The 22080-nt window shown below is 42.5% G+C and overlaps 1 protein-coding gene across 7 annotated transcripts in view; it reads left to right on the top strand.

Moving 5' to 3' along the window:
- Positions 1-22080, top strand: part of LOC121549662 (lethal(3)malignant brain tumor-like protein 4) — a 109973-nt gene that overhangs the window by 61347 nt on the left and 26546 nt on the right. For all 7 annotated transcript variants that reach the window (XM_041861458.2, XM_041861459.2, XM_041861460.2 and 4 more), the window contains one exon: positions 5134-5201. In XM_041861458.2, coding sequence (XP_041717392.1) covers positions 5134-5201 — 68 coding nt within the window. The remainder of the gene's footprint in view (positions 1-5133; positions 5202-22080) is intronic.

Consider the following 22080-nt stretch of genomic DNA (forward strand, 5'->3'; position numbering starts at 1 on the left):
TTTTCAGTCACTATCTGCTCTCACACAGCAGGGTCTAACATTATCTGTGTGAGATGACATTTGCAGTAGATATGATTGGGGATTCAGGTATGGTCTCTGACTGCTTCTAGATCTGTCAATATCCTCCTGTAGAGGTAACATCATCCAGGAGGAAGGGCAGAGGCTCAGTATAGTCTCCCTTTTAAATCACTGTCTGACAGGACATGACAACGAGGGGACTTGTTGTGCTTTTTGGAGGAAACTCATTAAAGGTTATGCTACCGTAGAATTACTAGAACAGACGTTCCCATTTAAGTCAATGTCATTTATGTATATAGCCGTGTCCTTTCTAGTTATGCTTCTGTGATGCGCCCCTCTAAGCTCAATCGTTCCGCCAGATATATTCAGGCCAGGCATCATGCATTCATTTCCCTGCCTCTGAGCACATACTCGAAGACGTCTCGCAGTTATGACAAGAGAAGAGAATTTGCAGTAGCCGTAACTTTTTGAAAACATGCACCTGTGTGATGTGTTGATGTAGTTTGTCCACAGACACCTGGTCCAGGTCTTTCTCGTAGAGAAAACGGTCCCACTTTAAACAAAGTACATCTTATAAAGACTTTATAAAGCATTACATAAAGGCTTCATAAGCACTACATAAATGCTTCACAAATCATCTAAGTATATGTCATCTATAAATGGTGTATAAACATACATAGTGTGTTATGTCACATTTGGCAATTCACCCTATAGTGGGACTGGTTAGATCATCCTTTATACACCGTTTATAGAGTATGACAAACGCGTATAGATTTGTGAAGCATTTATGTAGTGCATATGAAGCCTTTATGTATGCTATATAAAGCCTATGTGGGAACTCCTTCAAGACTGTTGCAAAAGCATTCCAGGTGACTACCTCCATGAAGCTGGTTGAGAGAATGCCAAGCGTGTGCAAAGCTGTCATCAAGGCAAAAGGTGGCTATTTGAAGAATCTCAAATATAAAATATATTTTGATTTGTTTAACACTTTTTTGCTTACTACATGATTCCATATGTGTTATTTCATAGTTTTGATGTCTTCACTATTATTCTACAATGTAGAAAATTGTAAAAAATAAAGAAAAACCCTTGAGTAGGTGTCCAAACTTTTGACTGGTACTGTACGCTGCTGCTACTGTTTGTTTGTTATCTATCCTGTTGCCTAGTCACTTTATTCCTACCTATATGTACATATCTATCTCAATTACCTCGTACCCCTGCACATTGACTAGGTACTGGTACCCCGTGTATATAGCCAAGTTATCGTTACTCATTGTGCATTTATTCCCTGTGTTATAACATTTCTATATTTTCCTCTCTGCGTTGTGAAGTGCCCGTAAGTAAGCATTTCACTTTTAGTCTACACCTGTTCTTTACAAATAACATTTTATTTTGATTTGATTAGAACAATGTTTTATCTCTATGAGGCAGACTTGGATCAGGTGTGGCTCTATGGTGTTTCTCCTACAGTCTACTTTACTGTATGAGAAAGAACTAAGAGGCCAAGCTGCCAAGCTGCATCGCAGCCCACTATTCAGCTAGCACTGAATAGCTGTGGACATGCTATCACGACCACTATTCACAGAGCTATCATTACTTTAACCTCAGCACTAGACACAGATGTTTTTCTCTGCCAAGAGAACATTGCCCATTGATGTACAGCAGTTTGTAAAATGGTACAATGTTGTTAATGCTATGAAGCCAATGTACTTTTAAAATGGGATATCTTATTATATCATGGTGATATACTTTGATGTAAGTCATCCCAGGTTTATAAGAGGAGGTGACATCGTACTTAAACTAAAACAAAGAGAGGCATTCTGGCAGTACTCCTTAGACACTGTGGATCCTAAGGACCAAAGTAACAAAGCCTACCATCAGTAACACACTACGCCGCCAGGGACTCAAATCCTGCAGTGCCAGACGTGTCCCCCTGCTTAAGCCAGTACATGTCCAGGCCCGTCTGAAGTTTGCTAGAGTGCATTTGGATGATCCAGAAGAGGATTGGGAGAATGTCAGATGAAACCAAAATATAACTTTTTGGTAAAAACTCAACTCGTCGTGTTTGGAGGACAAAGAATGCTGAGTTGCATCCAAAGAACACCATACCTACTGTGAAGCATGGGGGTGGAAACATCATGCTTTGGGGCTGTTTTTCTGCAAAGGGACCAGGACGACTGATCCGTGTAAAGGAAAGAATGAATGGGGCCATGTATCGTGAGATTTTGAGTGAAAACCTCCTTCCATCAGCAAGGGCATTGAAGATGAAACGTGGCTGGGTCTTTCAGCATGACAATGATCCCAAACACACTGCCCGGGCAACGAAGGAGTGGCTTCGTAAGAAGCATTTCAAGGTCCTGGAGTGGCCTAGCCAGTCTCCAGATCTCAACCCCATAGAAAATCTTTGGAGGGAGTTGAAAGTCTGTGTTGCCCAGCGACAGCCCCAAAACATTACTGCTCTAGAGGAGATCTGCATGGAGGAATGTGCCAAAATACCAGCAACAGTGTGTGAAAACCTTGTGAAGACTTACAGAAAACGTTTGACCTGTGTCATTGCCAACAAAGGGTATATAACAAAGTATTGAGAAACTTTTGTTATTGACCAAATACTTATTTTCCACCATAATTTGCAAATAAATTCATTAAAAATCCTACAATGTGATTTTCTCATTTTGTCTGTCATAGTTGACGTGTACCTATGATGAAAATTACAGGCCTCTCATCTTTTTAAGTGGGAGAACTTGCACAATTGGTGGCTGACTAAATACTTGTTTTCCCCACTGTGTGTGTGTGTGTGTATGTGTGTGTGTGTATATATATATATATATATATATATATATATATATATATATATATATATATATATATATATGTGTATATATATATATATATATACACATATATACACAGTATCTCACAAAAAAGTGAGTACACCAATCACATTTTTGTAAATATTTGAGTAATCTTTTCATGTGACAACACTGAAGAAATGACACTTTGCTACAATGTAAAGTAGTGAGTGTACAGCTTGTATAACAGTGTAAATTTGCTGTCCCCTCAAAATAACACAACACACAGCCATTAATGTCTAAACCGCTGGCAACAAAAGTGAGTACACCCCTAAGTGAAAATGTCCAAATTGGGCCCAAAGTGTCAATATTTTGTGTGGCCACCATCCATTTCCAGTACTGCCTTAACCCTCTTGGGCATGGAGTTCAGAGCTTCACAGGTTGCCACTGGAGTCTTCTTCCACTCCTCCATGACGACATCACGGAGCTGGTGGATGTTAGAGACCTTGCACTCCTCCACCTTCCGTTTGAGGATGCCCCACAGATGCTCAATAGGGTTTAGGTCTAGAGACATGCTTGGCCATTCCATCACCTTTACCCTCAGCTTCTTTAGCAAGGCAGTGGTCGTCTTGGAGGTGTGTTTGGGGTCGTTATCATTTTGGAATACTGCCCTGCGGCCCAGTCTCCGAAGGGAGGGGATCATGCTCTGCTTCAGTATGTCACAGTACATGTTGGCATTCATGGTTCAGACCCATGGGGTGGCGCACAATTGGCCCAGCGTTGTCCAGGGTAGGGGAGGGAATGGCCGGCAGGGATGTAGCTCAGTTGGCAGAGCATGGCGTTTGCAACGCCAGGGTTGTGGGTTCGATTCCCACGGGGGGCCAGTATGATTTTTATTTATTTTTTATGCATGCACTCACTAACTGTATAAGAGCTCTGGATAAGAGCATCTGCTAAATGAAAAAAATAAAAAAAAATAAAATGGTTCCCTCAATGAACTAGCTCCCCAGTGCCGGCAGCACTCATGCAGCCCCAGACCATGACACTCCCACCACCATGCTTGACTGTAGGCAAGACACACTTGTCTTTGTACTCCTCACCTGGTTGCCGCCACACACGCTTGACACCATCTGAACCAAATACGTTTATCTTGGTCTCATCAGACCACAGGACATGGTTCCAGTAATCCATGTCCTTAGTCTGCTTGTCTTCAGCAAACTGTTTGCGGGCTTTCTTGTGCATCATCTTTAGAAGAGGCTTCCTTCTGGGACGACAGCCATGCAGACCAATTTGATGCAGTGTGCGGCATATGGTCTGAGCACTGACAGGCTGACCCCCCACCCCTTCAACCTCTGCAGCAATGCTGGCAACACTCATACGTCTATTTCCCAAAGACAACCTCTGGATATGACGCTGAGCATGTGCACTCAACTTCTTTGGTCAACCATGGCAAGGCCTGTTCTGAGTGGAATCTGTCCTGTTAACCCGCTGTATGGTCTTGGCCACCGTGCTGCAGCTCAGTTTCAGGGTCTTGGCAATCTTCTTATAGCCCAGGCCATCTTTATGTAGAGCAACAATTCTTTTTTTCAGATCCTCAGAGAGTTCTTTGCCATGAGGTGCCATGTTGAACTTCCAGTGACCAGTATGAGGGAGTGTGAGAGCGATGACACCAAATTTAACACACCTGCTCCCCATTCACACCTGAGACCTTGTAACACTAACGAGTCACATGACACCGAGGAGGGAAAATGGCTAATTGGGCCCAATTTGGACATTTTCACTTAGGGGTGTACTCACTTTTGTTGCCAGCGGTTTAGACATTCATGGCTGTGTGTTGTGTTATTTAGAGGGGACAGCAAATTTATACTGTTATACAAGCTGTACACTCACTACTTTACATTGTAGCAAAGTGTCATTTCTTCAGTGTTGTCACATGAAAAGATATACTCAAATATTTACAAAAATGTATATATCAGCTAAGTGCAATGGTCAGGTCACTCTGAGGAAGACGTCAGCTTGACGTCAAAACGTCAGTCACATGTTTTTATCCTGTACAATGGATTAAAGTGAGCTAAAATAAATTAATCTGCTTGTTTTGTTAAGTGCTCCAACTCCTTTCTGCCTCGAATTAGTCCTTTTGGAAGATTTTCTTGGTAAATCCTTCTCATCATGGCGATATACTGTACTTTGATGTAAGCCATCCCAGGGGTATATCCACTCCTTTGTAATGACTTAAAAGCAGGTCCTCCTCAATGCTGGCCCTAGAAGTGAATTGCTTCCTCTGTAAGATAATATCTTTCTTTCTCTTTCTCTCTTTCTTCTATAGGCTCACAACTAAATATCTGCGAGTCAAGGAGGAGGATGAAGAGATTGACTTGAATAGCATGATCGAAGGTAAGGCATGATTTGGCCATTTCCCGCTTTCTCTCACTCTCCCTCCTCCTCATTGAGTGGACTGTTTCAATTGAAACAGCGCGGGTAGATGGTTCACAGGTTGTCGTTAATTGGTATTAGTGATGTGCTGTCATCATTTGGATGCGTTCACTCGCTTCGCTGGCTCTCTGGAATATCATATGTTCATATGATGCAAAACGCGTCATAGCGGTTGTATTTCTGCTTGAACGAGGAATAGCTCAGATACACATGAAAACATGAAATAACCCCAGGAATCTATAGAAATTGGTGAGTCTTTCCTTTAAGGAATTAACCTCTAACTCTCCTCATTTCTTTGTGAGCCATGTTCCATACACACACTGAACACACTGAACACACACACACACACACACACTGAACACACACACTGAACACACACACTGAACACACACACACACACACACACTCACACACACACACACACACTTACACACACTGAACACACACACACACACACTTACACACACACACACTGAACACACTGAACACACACACACACACTTACACACACGGAACACACACACACTGAACAAACACACACACTGAACACACACACACACACACACACTGAACACACACACACACACACACACACACACTCTCACACTGAACACACACACACACACACACACACACACTGAACACACACACACACACACACACACACACTGAACACACACACACACACACACTGAACACACACACACACACACACACTGAACACACACACTGAACACACACACACTTACACACACTTACACACACTGAACACAGACACACACACACACACACACACTCACACACACTGAACACACACTCACACACAGTCACACACACACACACAGACACACACACACAGACACACACACACACACACACACACACACTTAATCCTGTGCTCTGTTGTACCCGTGGACGGGGTCAGAATGCCCTTTTAAAGTTAAGTCTCATCACCCAACGCTATTCAGCCAGTGACGGGTTTTAATGTTTTTATTGTATAAGCGGCTTGCCGGCTGCTTAGCATTTGACAGGTAGTTACTCTCTACGAAGATAGCTGGTTTTGCGAACAAGCAATATACATCACTGGAGGGTCGGAGACCCAATTTCACTTGAGGTAATTGATGTCAATCACGGTTGATACGGGGCAATTTCTCTGTGAAATTGGTCTTTTTCAAGTAGCAAGGCAGTATTAGTCATAAGTCACTGGATCACCTGGCCCCGCAATCACTCATTTTGATTACTGTGAGCACAGGTGTAATTGAGTTCAAGAGTCGTTCAAAATCTAAAGTAAAACACAAATCTTTAGATACAGTTCATTTGGAAAGTATTCAGACCCCTTTACCTTTTCCACATTTTGTTACGTTACAGCCTTATTCTAAAATTGATTTAAATCGTTTTTGTCCCCTCATCAATCTACACACAATACCCCATAATGACAAAGCAAAAACAGCTTTTTAGACATTTTTGCTAATGTATTAATTTAAAGAACTGAAATATCACATTTACATAAGTATTCAGACCATTTACTCAATACTTTGTTGAAGCACCTTTGGCAGCGATTACAGCCTCGAGCTTTCTTGAGTATGACACTACAAGCTTCACCTGTATTTGGGGAGTTTCTCACTTTCTTCTCTGCAGATCCTCGCAAGCTCTGTCAGGTTGGATGGGGAGCGTCGCTGCACAGGTATTTTCAGGTCTCTCCAGAGATGTTCAAGTCCGGGCTCTGGCTGGGCAATTCAAGGACATTCAGAGACTTGCCCGAAGCTACTCCTGCATTTTTTTGGTGGTGTGCTTAGGGTCGTTGTCCTGTTAGAAGGTGAACCTTCGCCCCAGTCTGAGGTCCTGAGCGCTCTGGAGCAGGTTTTCATCAAGGATCTCTCTGTACTTTGTTCCGTTCATCTTTCCTTAGATCCTGACTAGTCTCCCAGTCCCTGCCGCTGAAAAACATCCACACAGCATGATGCTGCCACCACCATGCTTCACCGTAGGGATAGTGCCAGGTTTCCTCCAGACGTGATGCTTGGCATTCAGGCCAAAGAGTTAAATCTTGGTTTCATCAGTCCAGAGATTCTTGTTTCTCATGGTCTGCGAGTCCTTTAGGTGCCTTTTGGCAAACTCCAAGCGGGCTGTCATGTGCCTTTTACTGAGGAGTAGTTTCCGTCTGGCCACTCTGCCATAAAGGCCTGATTGGTGGAGTGCTGCAGAGATGGTTCTCCCATATCCACAGAGGAACTCTGGAGCTCTGTCAGAGTGACCATGGGGTTCTTGGTCACCTCCCTGACCAAGGCCTTTCTCCCCCGATTGCTCAGTTTGGCCGGGCGGCCAGCTCTAGGAAGAGTCTTGGTGGTTCCAAACTTCTTCCATTTAAGAATGATTGAGGCCACTGTGTTCTTGGGGACCTTCAATGCTGCAGATATTTTTTGGTACCCTTCCCCAGATCTGTGCCTCGACACATTCCTGTCTGGGAGCTCTACGGACAATTCCTTCAACCTCATAGCTTGTTTTTTTCTCTGATATGCACTGTCAACTGTGGGACCTGATATAGACAGGTGTGTGTCTTTCCAAATCATGTCCAATCAATTTAATTTACCACAGATGGAGCAATCAAGTTGTAGAAACATCTCAAGGATGATCAATGAAAACGGGATGCACATGAGTGCAATTTTAAGTCTCATAGCAAAGGGTCTGAATACTTATGTAAATAAGGTATTTAGTTTTTTTAGTTTATAATACATTTCTAAAAACCTGTTTTCGCTTTGTCATTATGGGGTATTGTGTGTAGATTGAGGGAGAAAAAATTATTTAATCAATTTTAGAGTAAGGCTAACTTAACAAAATGTGGAAAAAGGGAAGGGGTCTCAATACTTTCCGAATGCGCTGTAGGTTTTTCTTTTCACTACTCAGCAATGGTGAGGCCCAACAACATCTAGATTCCTTCATCTATTCGGATAACTTCATTGATTGCTATGAGTTGGTGGGTGGTTTCCATGGCAACCAGAGCCTCCGTCCCATTTTGAATATTTCATCGCAGTCAGCAGGAGAGAAGTGCACAGGGAGGGTTAGTGTGTGTGTGTGTCTCTGTGTGTGTGTGTGTGTGTGTGTGCATTTTCGTCGTTAAGCTGTCAGTTTCTCCCAAGGAAAAAGAAACACGCCGACGTCTGAAAGGAGCCCTTTTCGGGCCGAGTGCATTTCACTTGCGGTCTATCGGAGTGCGATACTAATTTTAGCTCTGCTACCCGTGACGGCAGCTCTTCCTGTGAGGATGATAAGAGGAGGGGAAAGAGCTCTAGGTGTGACAACAGAACGCATTACTGCCACGGCCGGAGCAGCTGCCAGCCAGACCTCACACACACACACACACACACACACCACACAGACAGCCAACACACACGCAAACACAACACACAGACAGCCAACACACACGCAAACACACCACACATACAGTAAACACACACGCACACACCACACACGCCTTACCTCCAGGCCACAAGGCCCCAATTGCTTCTGCCATGAGTTTGTTCTCTGCTGCCTCACCGAACTGAGCAAACTGATCCCTAATCTACTGTGGAGGATTGATTCTGGGGCCTGGATTTCATTCCGTACATTATGTACTGACAATGTGTTAAGATTGTGAGAGAACACCACACAAAGAGAAATGAAACTGAAAAACATGCAGGAATCTCATACTTCTCACTCCCCGCAGCAGAAATGCCCATTCTTCCTTTGTTTTGCGGGACTCTTTTTTTCTGTTTCTTTCAGTAACTGTGGGATGGCAAGTTGTCAGAACAGAAGAGACTTGCCGGGTCACCCCACCCTTGGACTCTCTCATAGCTGAAATCCCTTCTGAAAGGGACAGATGTGACAGACTGTGACACAGTGACAGGTGTGAAGGTGGCGTTTGGTTCGTGTTAGGACTACTTCAGTCGCTTTGATTCGGCCTACCGCCGTGGCAAGAGAGAAAGGAAGGGAGAGAGCAATGGTGATTTGCACAAATTGTGTGGTGGAGCCACGGGCAGATGACAGGTGACAGACCGCTGAGGGAACGGAGATTAAAATAATTTCCTCATTTTCTATAATTTCTCTCTCCTCTCCTCTCCTCTTCACCTCTCTCTTTTCCTCACCTCTCTCCATTCTCTTCTCCTCACCTCTCTTTCATCCTCACATATCCTCTCCTTTCCTCTCCTCCATCCTTTCCTCTCCTCCATCCTCTCCTCTCCTCCATCCTCTCCTCTCCTCCATCCTCTCCTCTCCTCCATCCTCTCCTCTCCTCCATCCTCTCCTCTCCTCCATCCTCTCCTCTCCTCCATCCTCTCCTCTCCTCTCCTCCATCCTCTCCTCTTTCCTCTCTCCTCTATCTTGCTGGTACAGGAAGAGGCAGTCCACCCTGGGCCTTGGTCCACAAAACATACTTTTCATATTGAACTATTTGTACTTCAATATGCCTCAAACTGCACCATTTAGTTTCTCTCCGTCGCCCACGCACTTTCAACATTTAGATAATAAAGCATTTGACCTTTCCATTGTGTTAATGATAGAGGATTGGTTGATTTTCAGTCAAGTATACGTTTTTTTCAAGATGATTGACGAGAAAAGTATTGTCCAACCCATCAGGTATCTCACTGCACCCTCATATGCCATGTCTTGAAATATGCAGGAAGACTGATTAAAAGTTAGTTTACATTGTAATACTTCTGACAGCCAACTTTCTAACTCCGCCCATAACTTTTGGACTTTATAACATTCCCAGAAAGCATGGGTTATTGAGTCATTGTTAGTTTTACACTTAAGACATGACTCTGCCGTTGTGCTGTAGGATTTGTGAATTTGTTCTCTTGTATAATAAATTGTATACATTAGTTTACACTGGATGAAGTGTACATTTTTAATTAACTGTAATGTCGTTAGTTATGTTCCAACATTCCCTCCATCTTGTGCCAATATCACGTCTTTTTAACATTTACATTTACATTTTCGTCATTTAGCAGACGCTCTTATCCAGAGCGACTTACAAATTGGTGCATTCACCTTATTACCTTATTTTTTAAAAGTCTTGGTTCCAATAGTTTATATTTGAGATTGTCAGTTGGATATCTTACCTATCAAATGAATATTATTTTCTGACTCAAAAAGAATTCCGTCAAGATTGCTCTGATGTCCAAAAGATTACAAATCACAATTTCGTAATATAAAACTTTTAAGTTGTATGTAGTTGAAAATATCTACATTGGTCAGTCCAAAATTGGTTTTTAATTCCTATTACGAATTCATTCACGGTTTCTATGCCTATAGGTTTCCATGTCGACCAATTTATCGGGGAATTCTGAAAAGCTGTCCAAGGATTGTTCCATAGGGTTGTGTTTTTAGGGAGAGATATTGGTTCTTGTAGAATATGTTTCATTTTCTTCCATATTGTTTGTGTTCTTAACTATGAAGTTGTTAATGTTCTTAGCTTTATCTTTTGAATATTGACACGCGAGAAGATTCTGGGGATGAGCATGCGCATCTTCAATATGTAGACATTGTTCCTCTTTAGTGCATTTAACTATATGTCGCAAGTAAAAGCCTTGGGTAGCGAGTTGATACAATTCCAAGTCTGGAAAGTTAAAACCACCTAGGGTTGAATGGCGGGAACCCGGTTACCTAGATTTACCAGGATTTACCGCCCAAAACCACTCCCTTTTCCCGGGATAAATAACTGCGAGAAACCGGTAAATTATAATAATTTATTTATATGAACAGCATGGCGTGAAATGGAACTGTTAAATTATATGCAGTGTCTAAATATGGCTTCTCTACGGCCTCTGCATGATGAATCAACGCTCAGGGTGGGGACAGACAGCCCATCTCAGTATGGAGAGCAGTTCATAATGCATGTAGACCTATCATCTCATCATGGTAACATTTCTTGTGACAGGTAAGCCTATACACTTGCTGCAGCATAGCCTATGGTACAGTAATATAAAGACCGCATGCCCCTCTAATGTACCCATCTCCATCTGGCTTTCAGGGGTCACCTTGTTTTTTTAATTGTAATGATTATAATTGTTTTAAATGCAGCTGCAAAATATATAACAAACTTTTGACTGGTACTGTCCTTCAGGGAAATGTCAGATGCCCTCCCAGTCACCCCATCCCAATCCCTCGGATAGAGCCCCTCTCCACTCTCACCAGTAACCACCATTTTGAGTCTTAGTTATAATGACAAACAAGGAATAATAATGACTCTACATCCTCTCCTAATCTGTCCAGAACTCTTATTCATTTTACAGCAGGTTTGCAAGTCACAAAAATAAATACAATTACATTGTAGTATAGTTAACTCCTTCCTTCTCCCACTCTCCCAAGCCAAACCCATCCCTCTCCACCTCCCCTCCCAGTTTTCTCCCCCCTTTACCTCGTCCATTGTCATTAATTTCCCCCCAACATATACCGTAAGCATCCACTCCCATTCATATACACACACATACACACCTACACTCCCACACACACGCACACACACGCACACACACTTGGACATCCATAGAACAGTTATTGACAGATACTGTATTTCCCCCTTTTGAATTGTCTTTTCAGTGTCCATGTAGCCCATTGGCAATGGCTACTTCTATTGTTAATTCATAGAGAAGAACAGTTACTTGGGGAAAGTAGAGTATAAATTGTATTGGGGGGAGGGGAGAAAGGATATTGTCTAAATTTACGATAAGCTGGTTTTAGGCATCATTGTATGTAGCCAAGTGCGCTGATTAGTTTTTTCCTTCTCAAAGCAGGGAGCTCTCCTACTTCAACCGGGAAGACTTCTTGTAGCTTAATTAGGGCTTGTGAATTCCATGCTTTGCATTCCCTTCCATACCCACAGCACTGCCGGGAAGCAGAACTGAGATTTGGTCCCATTTTCCACCAGTGACTGTCTGATCGGAATGTATTCCTTGCGTCTCTCTCAGCCTGGCAGACAGATCCTGGACTAATCGAATGGACCGGGCGTGGATTTCGATTTCCTTTCCCCCATGTGGCCTCTGAATGTTTTATTTTGGTCTGATGGTGATCTTCAAACTGTGGAACTATGCCTTTGGGTAGTTGTCGTTCTTCTGTTTCTCGCCGATCCTATGGCATCGTTCCAGATCTTCTGGTGATATATCCCTATCAAGTTCCTCTATCAGTTTGACCATGTCTCTGGAAAGGTATCCTTTTTCCTTGTCTTCCGGTAAGGACAATATTCTCATGTTGTTTTGTCTCATTCTGTTTTCTTGCTGGTCCAATTCATCTTCTAAAGTTTGCAACTTTGTTTCCAAAAGGCTAATTTTGTTGTCTTGTTCGTTCATGCGCACACCTTGTTTGTGCGTGTCTGACACGATAACCTCTACTTTCTTTTTGAGCTAATCTACTTTTATAATAACAGATTGTAGCAGTTTGTTTTGGTGTGCATTGACATCATTTCCCTGAATAGCCTTTAACTGTTAATTACTAGTTTGTTTCTCCAAGCTTCTCCTTTTCGTGTCGCCGAGCTGCTTTACCAACTGATTGGTTCGTTGTTGTACATAACTGATCGCTCACACTCTCCCAGTTGCTTGCTGATATGTTGATTTATCGATTTTAGAGGTGCATTTATATAAGGAATTGGCAGCTTGTTCTCATTGTGAGAAATAAGCATCTTCTTTTTTATCCAGGTAGGCCACTGGATTTCAATATCTAAACAAAGTGTGTTTAAGACAACTGGGAACTAGAAAACATTTTTGTTTTCGACTGGGAAAAATTGTTTTGAACGGTCATCCAACTTGGAATTCCAACTTGGAACTCTGGTCTCTTTCTAAAGCTCAGACTTTCTGACCTGAAGATCACTGATGTCATGATTTGACCTCATATTCTTTTGAGTTCCCAGTTGTCTTTAAAGCACCATAAAACAAATGGTACCCTTCGCCAGCTCATATCTGTGTGAAGCTGGATTCAGTGCTCTCGTTTGCGTTGAAACCAAATATCGATCCAGGTTGGATGTGACAGCAGAGATGAGGTGCGCACTGTCGACCACACCTCCTGACTTTGAGAAGCTCTGACGCGCCATGCATCAAGCACACCCATCTCATTAGTGGGGGTGAGATAAGATGCATTACGTCAGACTAATTTGCATTGACTGTCATAGCCTCACATGAAAAGTATGTGATGGTGAGTTGAGAAGACAATCAGAAACACTGTTAGAATGTTTTTCAATTGACTGCCATAAAAAAGTAAACATAATTTGTTTCACATGGTAGGGGTCGCAAGAATTTTCAGAAATCAAAATGGGGTCGTGGGAACCCCTGAGATAGCATGTTGAATTATGCAAAAGATACTGCAATGATCAGTACTGAGCTGTAGTTTACATTTCTTGTCCCGTGACTTGCGTTTCCAGTTCCCACTGTGGAATAACAGTTGAAGAGAGTGTGTATTTAATGAGCCTGATTGGGCCTCCCATAGATGCAGCATGACACACAACTCTATATACAGTGGGGAAAAAAAGTATTTAGTCAGCCACCAATTGTGCAAGTTCTCCCACTTAAAAAGATGAGAGAGGCCTGTAATTTTCATCATAGGTACACGTCAACTATGACAGACAAAATGAGAAAAAAAAATCCAGAAAATCACATTGTAGGATTTTTAATGAATTTATTGGCAAATGATGGTGGAAAATAAGTATTTGGTCAATAACAAAGTTTCTCAATACTTTGTTATATACCCTTTGTTGGCAATGACACAGGTCAAACGTTTTCTGTAAGTCTTCACAAGGTTTTCACACACTGTTGCTTGTATTTTGGCCCATTCCTCCATGCAGATCTCCTCTAGAGCAGTGATGTTTTGGGGCTGTCGCTGGGCAACACGGACTTTCAACTCCCTCCAAAGATTTTCTATGGGGTTGAGATCTGGAGACTGGCTAGGCCACTCCAGGACCTTGAAATGCTTCTTACGAAGCCACTCCTTCGTTGCCCGGCGGTGTGTTTGGGATCATTGTCATGCTGAAAGACCCAGCCACGTTTCATCTTCAATGCCCTTGCTGATGGAAGGAGGTTTTCACTCAAAATCTCACGATACATGGCCCCATTCATTCTTTCCTTTACACGGATCAGTCGTCCTGGTCCCTTTGCAGAAAAACAGCCCAAAAGCATGATGTTTCCACCCCCATGCTTCACAGTAGGTATGGTGTTCTTTGGATGCAACTCAGCATTCTTTGTCCTCCAAACATGACGAGTTGAGTTTTTACCAAAAAGTTATATTTTGGTTTCATCTGACCATATGACATTCTCCCAATCCTCTTCTGGATCATCCAAATGCACTTCAGACGGGCCTGGACATGTACTGGCTTAAGCAGGGGGGACACGTCTCGCACTGCAGGATTTGAGTCCCTGGCGGCGTAGTGTGTTACTGATGGTAGTCTTTGTTACTTTGGTCCCAGCTCTCTGCAGGTCATTCACTAAGTCCCCCCGTGTGGTTCTGGGATTTTTGCTCACCGTTCTTGTGATCATTTTGACCCCACGGGGTGAGATCTTGCGTGGAGCCCCAGATTGAGGGAGATTATCAGTGGTCTTGTATGTCTTCCATTTCCTAATAATTGCTCCCACAGTTGATTTCTTCAAACCAAGCTGCTTACCTATTGCAGATTCAGTCTTCCCAGCCTGGTGCAAGTCTACAATTTTGTTTCTGGTGTCCTTTGACAGCTCTTTGGTCTTGGCCATTGTGGAGTTTGGAGTGTGACTGTTTGAGGTTGTGGACAGGTGTCTTTTATACTGATAACAAGTTCAAACAGGTGCCATTAATACAGGTAACGAGTGGAGGACAGAGGAGCCTCTTAAAGAAGAAGTTACAGGTCTGTGAGAGCCAGAAATCTTGCTTGTTTGTAGGTGACCAAATACTTATTTTCCACCATAATTTGCAAATAAATTCATTAAAAATCCTACAATGGGATTTTCTGGAATTTTTTTACTCAATTTGTCTGTCATAGTTGACGTGTACCTATGATAAAAATTACAGGCCTCTCTCATCTTTTTAAGTGGGAGAACTTGCACAATTGGTGGCTGACTAAATACTTTTTTTCTCCACTGTAACTCTCACTACTCTACACCTTTTTGAGGATTCACCATGTGATGTGCAGCTCTCTCGCTCTTTCTTTCTTTGATTGGCAATCTGTTGTAGCCCCAGTGTCTCCGCTCTCTCTCTCTCTCTCTCTCTCTCTCTCTCTCTCTCTCTCTCTCTCTCTCTCTCTCTCTCTCTCGATGGCAATCTGTCGTAGCCCCAGTTTCAGTGTCTCCTCTCTCGCTCTCTCTCTCTCTCTGGATGGCAATCTGTCGTTGCCCCAGTGCCTCCTCTCGCTCTCTCCACTGAATCACGAAGAGCAGGTCATATCTCAGTCTCCTAACTGTGCAGGGAAACAGATGGTCCCTATCTGATACTGGCTGGCACCCCAGACACAATCATTTTCTAGCGCCCCAGTGGCCCCCCACCTCAGGAGGAGCGAGGGAGCGAGGGAGGGAGGGAGGGAGGGAGGAGGGGAGAAGGAGGGAGGCAGAGAAGGTCATGCACTGGGTGTGCTTAGTAATGACTGGGCTCTCTGCTGACCTGTCTTTATCAGTGCATTGTGTGTGTGTGAATGATGGCTCAAGCCCTTTGTGTCTGTTTTGGGAGTTAGTGTGCACGTGCAGTGATTCAGAGCAGTTGTTTGTTTTGACCTAGTGGCTCATAGAAAATGTAATTGTAGTTTGTGGAGTTCCCCTCAGGTAGCCTAGCGGTTAAGAGCGTTGGGCCAGTAACCAATAGGTCGCTGGTTCGAATGTGGTTAACCCCCAACGACAACTGCTCCCCGGGCGCCATGGATGTCGATTTAACCCCCCCACGCACCCCTCTGCTTGGGTAAAATGCAGGTTGACACATCTCAGTTGAATGCATTCAGTTGTGCAACTGACTAGGTATCCCCTTTCCCCCTCTCTTTCTGTCTCTCTATGCTAAAAGCAGTATCATGTGCATCACTGAAACGCACAGCCTCCACCGGCTGTGCTGGAACAAGGACTCTGTAAAAGCCTATTAACACTTAAAATGATTTTTTCATAAAGGGGTTGTACACTGTACCAGACAGAGGCAACTAAAACCTTTCAGATAAGAGAGAGCAGTGCCACCGTCTCTTTATTAAGAGACTACTCACGCACACACAAACACACACAAACACACACACACACACACACACAACTACACTGACGTACAGTACTCACACATATCACCACCTATCTCATCATCTCGCCATCATGTTCAGCATTTATTTTACTAGATCCTATCGTCCATCGAATGCAACACCCCCACACCCCCCACCTCTCTTGCACACTCCAGAGGGCCGTTGTGTAAACCAATCAGATTAGCTCCCCTCTCGTTTGCGGGGAGTGCCAGAGATGATTGGATGATTGTCCGGGAGCCTGTGGTGGAGCAGAGGGCACCTGTCTGACTTCCCTCTGACAAGACTGATGGCTCTTATAAAGAGGGTCTGTCCATGAATTATCACACTAAAGGGACCTGCGTCTCCCCCAGCGTCTGAGGAGAGGTTTCACTTGATGAACAACTCAAGTTTTTGGGTAGCACATAATATTACAAGTACTGTTTTCAATGGTATTTATTCATTAATTATACTGAACAAAAATATAAATGCAACATGCCACAATTTCAACGATTTTACTGAGGTACAGTTCATATAAGGAAATCAGTCAATTGAAATAAATTAATTAGGCCCTAATCTATGGATTTCACATGACTGGGCAGGGGCATAGCCATGGGTGGGTCTGGTAGGGCATAGGCCCACCCACTGTGGAGCCAGGCCCAGCCAATCAGAATTCGTTTTTCCACTCAAAAGGGCTTTATTGCAGATGATCCCGCAGGTGATGAAGCCGGATGTGGAGGTCCTGGGCTGGCGTGGTTACATGTGGTCTGTGGTTGTGAGGCCGGTTGGACGTACTGCCAAATTCTCTAAAACGACATTGGAGGCGGCTTATGGTAGAGAAATTAGCATTGCATTCTCTGGCAACAACTCTGGTGGACATTCCTGCAGTCAGCATACCAATTGCACGCTCCCTCAACTTGAGACATCTGTGGCATTGTGTTCCGTGACAAAACTGCACATTTTAGTGGCCTTTTATTGTCCCTAGCACAAGGTGCACCTGTGTAATGATCATGCTGTTTAATCAGCTTCTTGATATGCCACACCTGTCAGTTGGATGGATTATTTTGGCAAAGGAGAAATGCTCACTAACAGGAATGTAAACAAATTTGTGCACCAAATTTGAGAGAGAGAATTTTCTGGGATTTTTTTTATTTCAGTTCATGAAACATGGGACCAACACTTTACAATTTTCATATATATTTTTGTTCAGTGAAGTAAATTATGTGGTAACAATGGCTACCTTTCAACACAATTGGTCCTCCATTTTCTCTGTTGAAAGGCTGTCAACGGGAGAGAATATTGGACATTTATTCAATGGTCGTAGTCTTTGTTTGTTTTAATATAGTGTCTTAGGGGGAAAGTAAACATTAAAAACGTATCCGAAGTTGCTATTTGTTTTTCGAGTGGCAAATAGTATACAGGGCACATTTTGTTGGCATAAGCAGAAATGTAAAGTCACTGCACTGAACAAATGCAACAGGCTGATTAGATTGTTTCTTTGTGCTGTGGTATCATTTTCTCTTCAGCCCCAGAGAAGAAAAATGTCGGACATTTTGTATTGGCATTTACAGCACTTCCAATTTATACAAATAGCTACCCAGACTTTATTCCTAGTTATATGTACATATCTAATTCAATTACCTCGTACCCCTACATCGACTCGGTACTGGTACCCCTTGTAACTAGCCAAGTTATCGTTACTCATTATGTATCTATTACTTGTATTATTACGCATTTTCTCTTTTCTTTCTCTCTGTGTTGTTGGTTAGGGCCCGTAAGTATGCATTTCACTGTTAGTCCACACCTGTTGTTTACTAATCATGTCCTGAATAAAATGTGATTTGATTTACACTAAAGCTTCTGTGGAGAATTGTTGATCATCCTTCACCCTCTAGTCCGCCCGTTCACCCTCCATTTTCTAACTTGGGTGTCCATAGCTTTGTCTGCAGTAATTGTAAACCTAAACATGTCTGTGACATCTTCTCTCACTTCTTCTTTGTAGAGGCTGTCTCCTCCATTCTTCTCTATGCTCAAGTTTAGCCTGCGTTTAGCCTAGATGAAAGGTGGAGACGACGATCCCATCAGTCTCATGGCCTTGTCCCCTGCATCAAAGCCCAGAACTGAGCCCTCATGTAGAAACCACAGGAATACATTATGCTAATCTACAGCCACAGAGCAGCCTCAGAATTACAGCCAGCTTGATGTCCTGTGGGCATGTTTAGTGAAACGCATCATCATCGTTGTCGTCATCACCTCCAGGGGTCGAGGATCATTTCATCTTGTTTTGGTAAGTGCTCTGAGCTGAGGGAGGAGAAACCTGGGTTGCTTTTGATAGACGTGCTACAGGAGCTGGAGTGAAGGTGTAGATTGGAACAGAGTGTCTCACTGTTCTCATCTGACTCGAACTAAACAGAAGTGAGATGGCGAGATAACAACAGAAGTCTGCATTTCCCCCTTACTGTCTGTCAGTCTGTCCAGTGGCAGTTGCAGCCAAACCCCTGATGGGCTAGCTAGCCCATAATAATCAACACATGTCATGATGATAATATCCATGTCTGTTGAATCCAGTTAACTGATGAGGAACTATCAGCAGAGAGGGACATGTGTTTGAGATCTGATAGCCCCTTGTGACTTGGCTGTGGCAATAATAAAACATATATAATGAGGAATTATGTCTGTCCCCTGTCCAAAGAACAGTTCTCCAAGGTTTAGCTCTGGATTTTGAGTGGGGAAACTAATTCAATAAATTTTTATTAGCCCTTCCTAATATTGTGTTGCACCCCCTTTTTGCCCTCAGAACAGCCTCAATTCGTCGGGGCATGGACTCTACAAGGTGTTGAAAGCGTTCCACAGGGATGCTGGCCCATGTTGACTCCAATGCTTCCCACAGTTGTCAAGTTGGCTGGATGTCCTTTGGGTGGTGGACCATTCTTGATACACACAGGACACTGTTGAGCGTAAAAACCCAGTAGCGTTGCAGTTTTTGACACAAACCGGTGCGCCTGGCACCTACTACCATACCCTGTTCAAAGGCACTTAAGTCTTTTGTCTTGCCCATTCACCCTCTCAATGACACAATACACAATCCATGTCACAATTGTCTCAAGGCTTAAAAATCCTTCTTTAACATGTCTCCTCCCCTTCATCTACACTGACTGAAGGGGATTTAACAAGTGACATCAATAATGGTCATAGCTTTCACCTAGATTGACCTGGTCAGTATGTCATTGAAAGAGCAGGTGTTCTTAATGGTTTGTCCACTCAGTGTATGTAGACTGAAGGATTATTTTCAATGTTATGTGTATAGTGATAGTAAAACAGAATAGCAGGTACGATAGCAGATATGTTGTTAACTTTGGTTGACTGAGTTTGTAGATGCCCCAATATTCAAATACTCTGTCTACGTCCTCTCTTAAGTTAATTTCTTGACGTTCCCCCCCCCCCAAGCATCCCGCAAATCATTCACTTTCATATCTGTTGTTCAGGGACACCAGTTTTGGGGCTTGTGAAAGGAATTTGGTTAAAAAGTGATGTTATTAACAAAGATAAAAGTAAGCGTGCATCATCAAGGGAATGTAATTTGTTAAAGCACAGAGTTTTTAGTTAATGAGCTGGTGCCTATAAATCAGTGTCCATCAATCTCTCCCTTTCCAATGCTTCTGTCTGGGTGTGTTAGTTTCCCAACTCCATCTAGCATGCATTTTGTCTGTGAAGGATCTCTCCGGTGATTTACTGGTATTACAGGGCGGAAGGTTCTTGTTCTGTCCGTTATTGATCCAATCAGTTATTAGTCCATTAATTTGTCCTTTTTTTAATTTGTGCATTAATTAGCCTATTAAAGGGATGGGTGAGAATTTAAAAGAGAGGAGACTTTACCAGACTGAATCATTCAAAGTCTTGTCACTCCAAATAATATACAATTACTTACAACCCTACCTCGTAAATTATAAACAATGTTCAGAATTATGAATGTTGGAATTGGCACTGTTCAGCACTAATATGTAATTCAGTCATATGAATGAGTCATTCTGGTACCTGGATATATAATGACATGTCATTAGGTTTAGTGGCTTGATGCTAACCATGCCCCTCAGCTAGCCACATTTAATTTAATTGCTTCTACTCCTCCAGTGTGTTCTTTCTTAAACAGATTAACAGTGTTATTCCGTAGTTACCTGGCAAGCCATCAACTACACTATGGATGACGAGGAGACAATTATGTTTTATAGGTGAAGAGTTATTTTAGTCGTGATCCTATTGTGTATATAGTTTTTTTTTTATAACTCCTTAGCCAGTTACTGTATCTTTGAGGTACGCAGCACCTGACCCTTCTACATAAACTTAGATGAAGCCTTTGAATAGAATTTAAGAAACAGACTCGCATAAAATAGTCACTGACGGTCCTCGTGACCCTCTGTAAACTCCCAATGCTGGTTAATACAATGCAGGCTGTGGGTTTGAAAAGCCTACTTATCTTGTCAAACAGGGATATTTCTCTCCTCCTGCATGAGTCTTTCTGTTAAGCTGAATGATTAATTGTATTTTCTCAGAATTGCTCATGCATTTTGCAAGCCTTGCTTCAGGCCCTCAGGTAAATATGTCTTTAATGATTCTCAGCAACTATTGAAAGATACTAGATTTTTTTTTCTTTTCTTCATCTTTTAGCCTTTGTACTTCGATTTTGAAGTCAATGGGTTATTCATTTAACATCTGTATAGACCGCAACGAAAGGTGGAGAAAGCCTTTGATACCCTTCTTTAGTTTTTCTCGATCGTCATGATGAATGAAAGGTCGAAGACGGTGACAGAAACCAAACGGGCGAGATCGATCGAGACACGGGACAAAAGCTTTTCAGAGACACTGTTGAAGAAATGTATGGTGACACCATTCTGAAATAATCAATGACCCTAGATATACAGTGGGACACCCTTGATAAAGATGAATAACAATTACTGTATAGAATAAATACTGAGTTATATTGCATGCAAAAAAAAAATGGAGAAATTATATTTTTATACTAAAACAATTGCTTAGAGAAAGATTGTGTTTAACAAGTAATCTTTTTTTTGGGTTTAACAAGTAATTATCCGTAATTATTCTGGATTCATCATTCAATCATTCAATCCTGAATGAATCGTGAATAATGATGAGTGAGAGTTTCAGAAGGTCAAAGATCATACCCCCAAGACATGCTAACCTCCCCTGTTATTGGTAATGTCTAGTTTTTAGTTTAGTTTATTTGCACAAATAGACAAACAGTAAAATAAATATGTGTGTGTGTGTGCAGGAGGGGGGGAATACTCGACAAGCCCTTTTGGGCTTCCCCCTCTTAACAAAATACATCAAAGATGGGGATAGCTTGGCAAAAGCAGGCGGGAATGAATTCCAGATCATAGGGCCTCTGTAGGTAATCGGAATTGAGAATGAGTTGTTCTTGAATATGGGTGACAGGGTGACGTAGCTGTTGTCTGTTTCTTGTTGAGTAGAAATGGGATGCATATGTCTTAGCGGTATGATCTTTGACCCTCTAACCTTCTCTAATGATCGTTATTCAGGATGATCCGTAATCATGGTAGCTTCCACATTAATGTAGAAGTGTTTAGAAACATTCTAATTCTTATTTGTAATGAAAGTGACTGAAAAAAAAGACACTACATTATTTACCATTCATTTCTA

This window comes from Coregonus clupeaformis, chromosome 34 (assembly GCF_020615455.1).
Source record: "Coregonus clupeaformis isolate EN_2021a chromosome 34, ASM2061545v1, whole genome shotgun sequence".
Taxonomy (NCBI): Eukaryota; Metazoa; Chordata; class Actinopteri; order Salmoniformes; family Salmonidae; genus Coregonus; species Coregonus clupeaformis.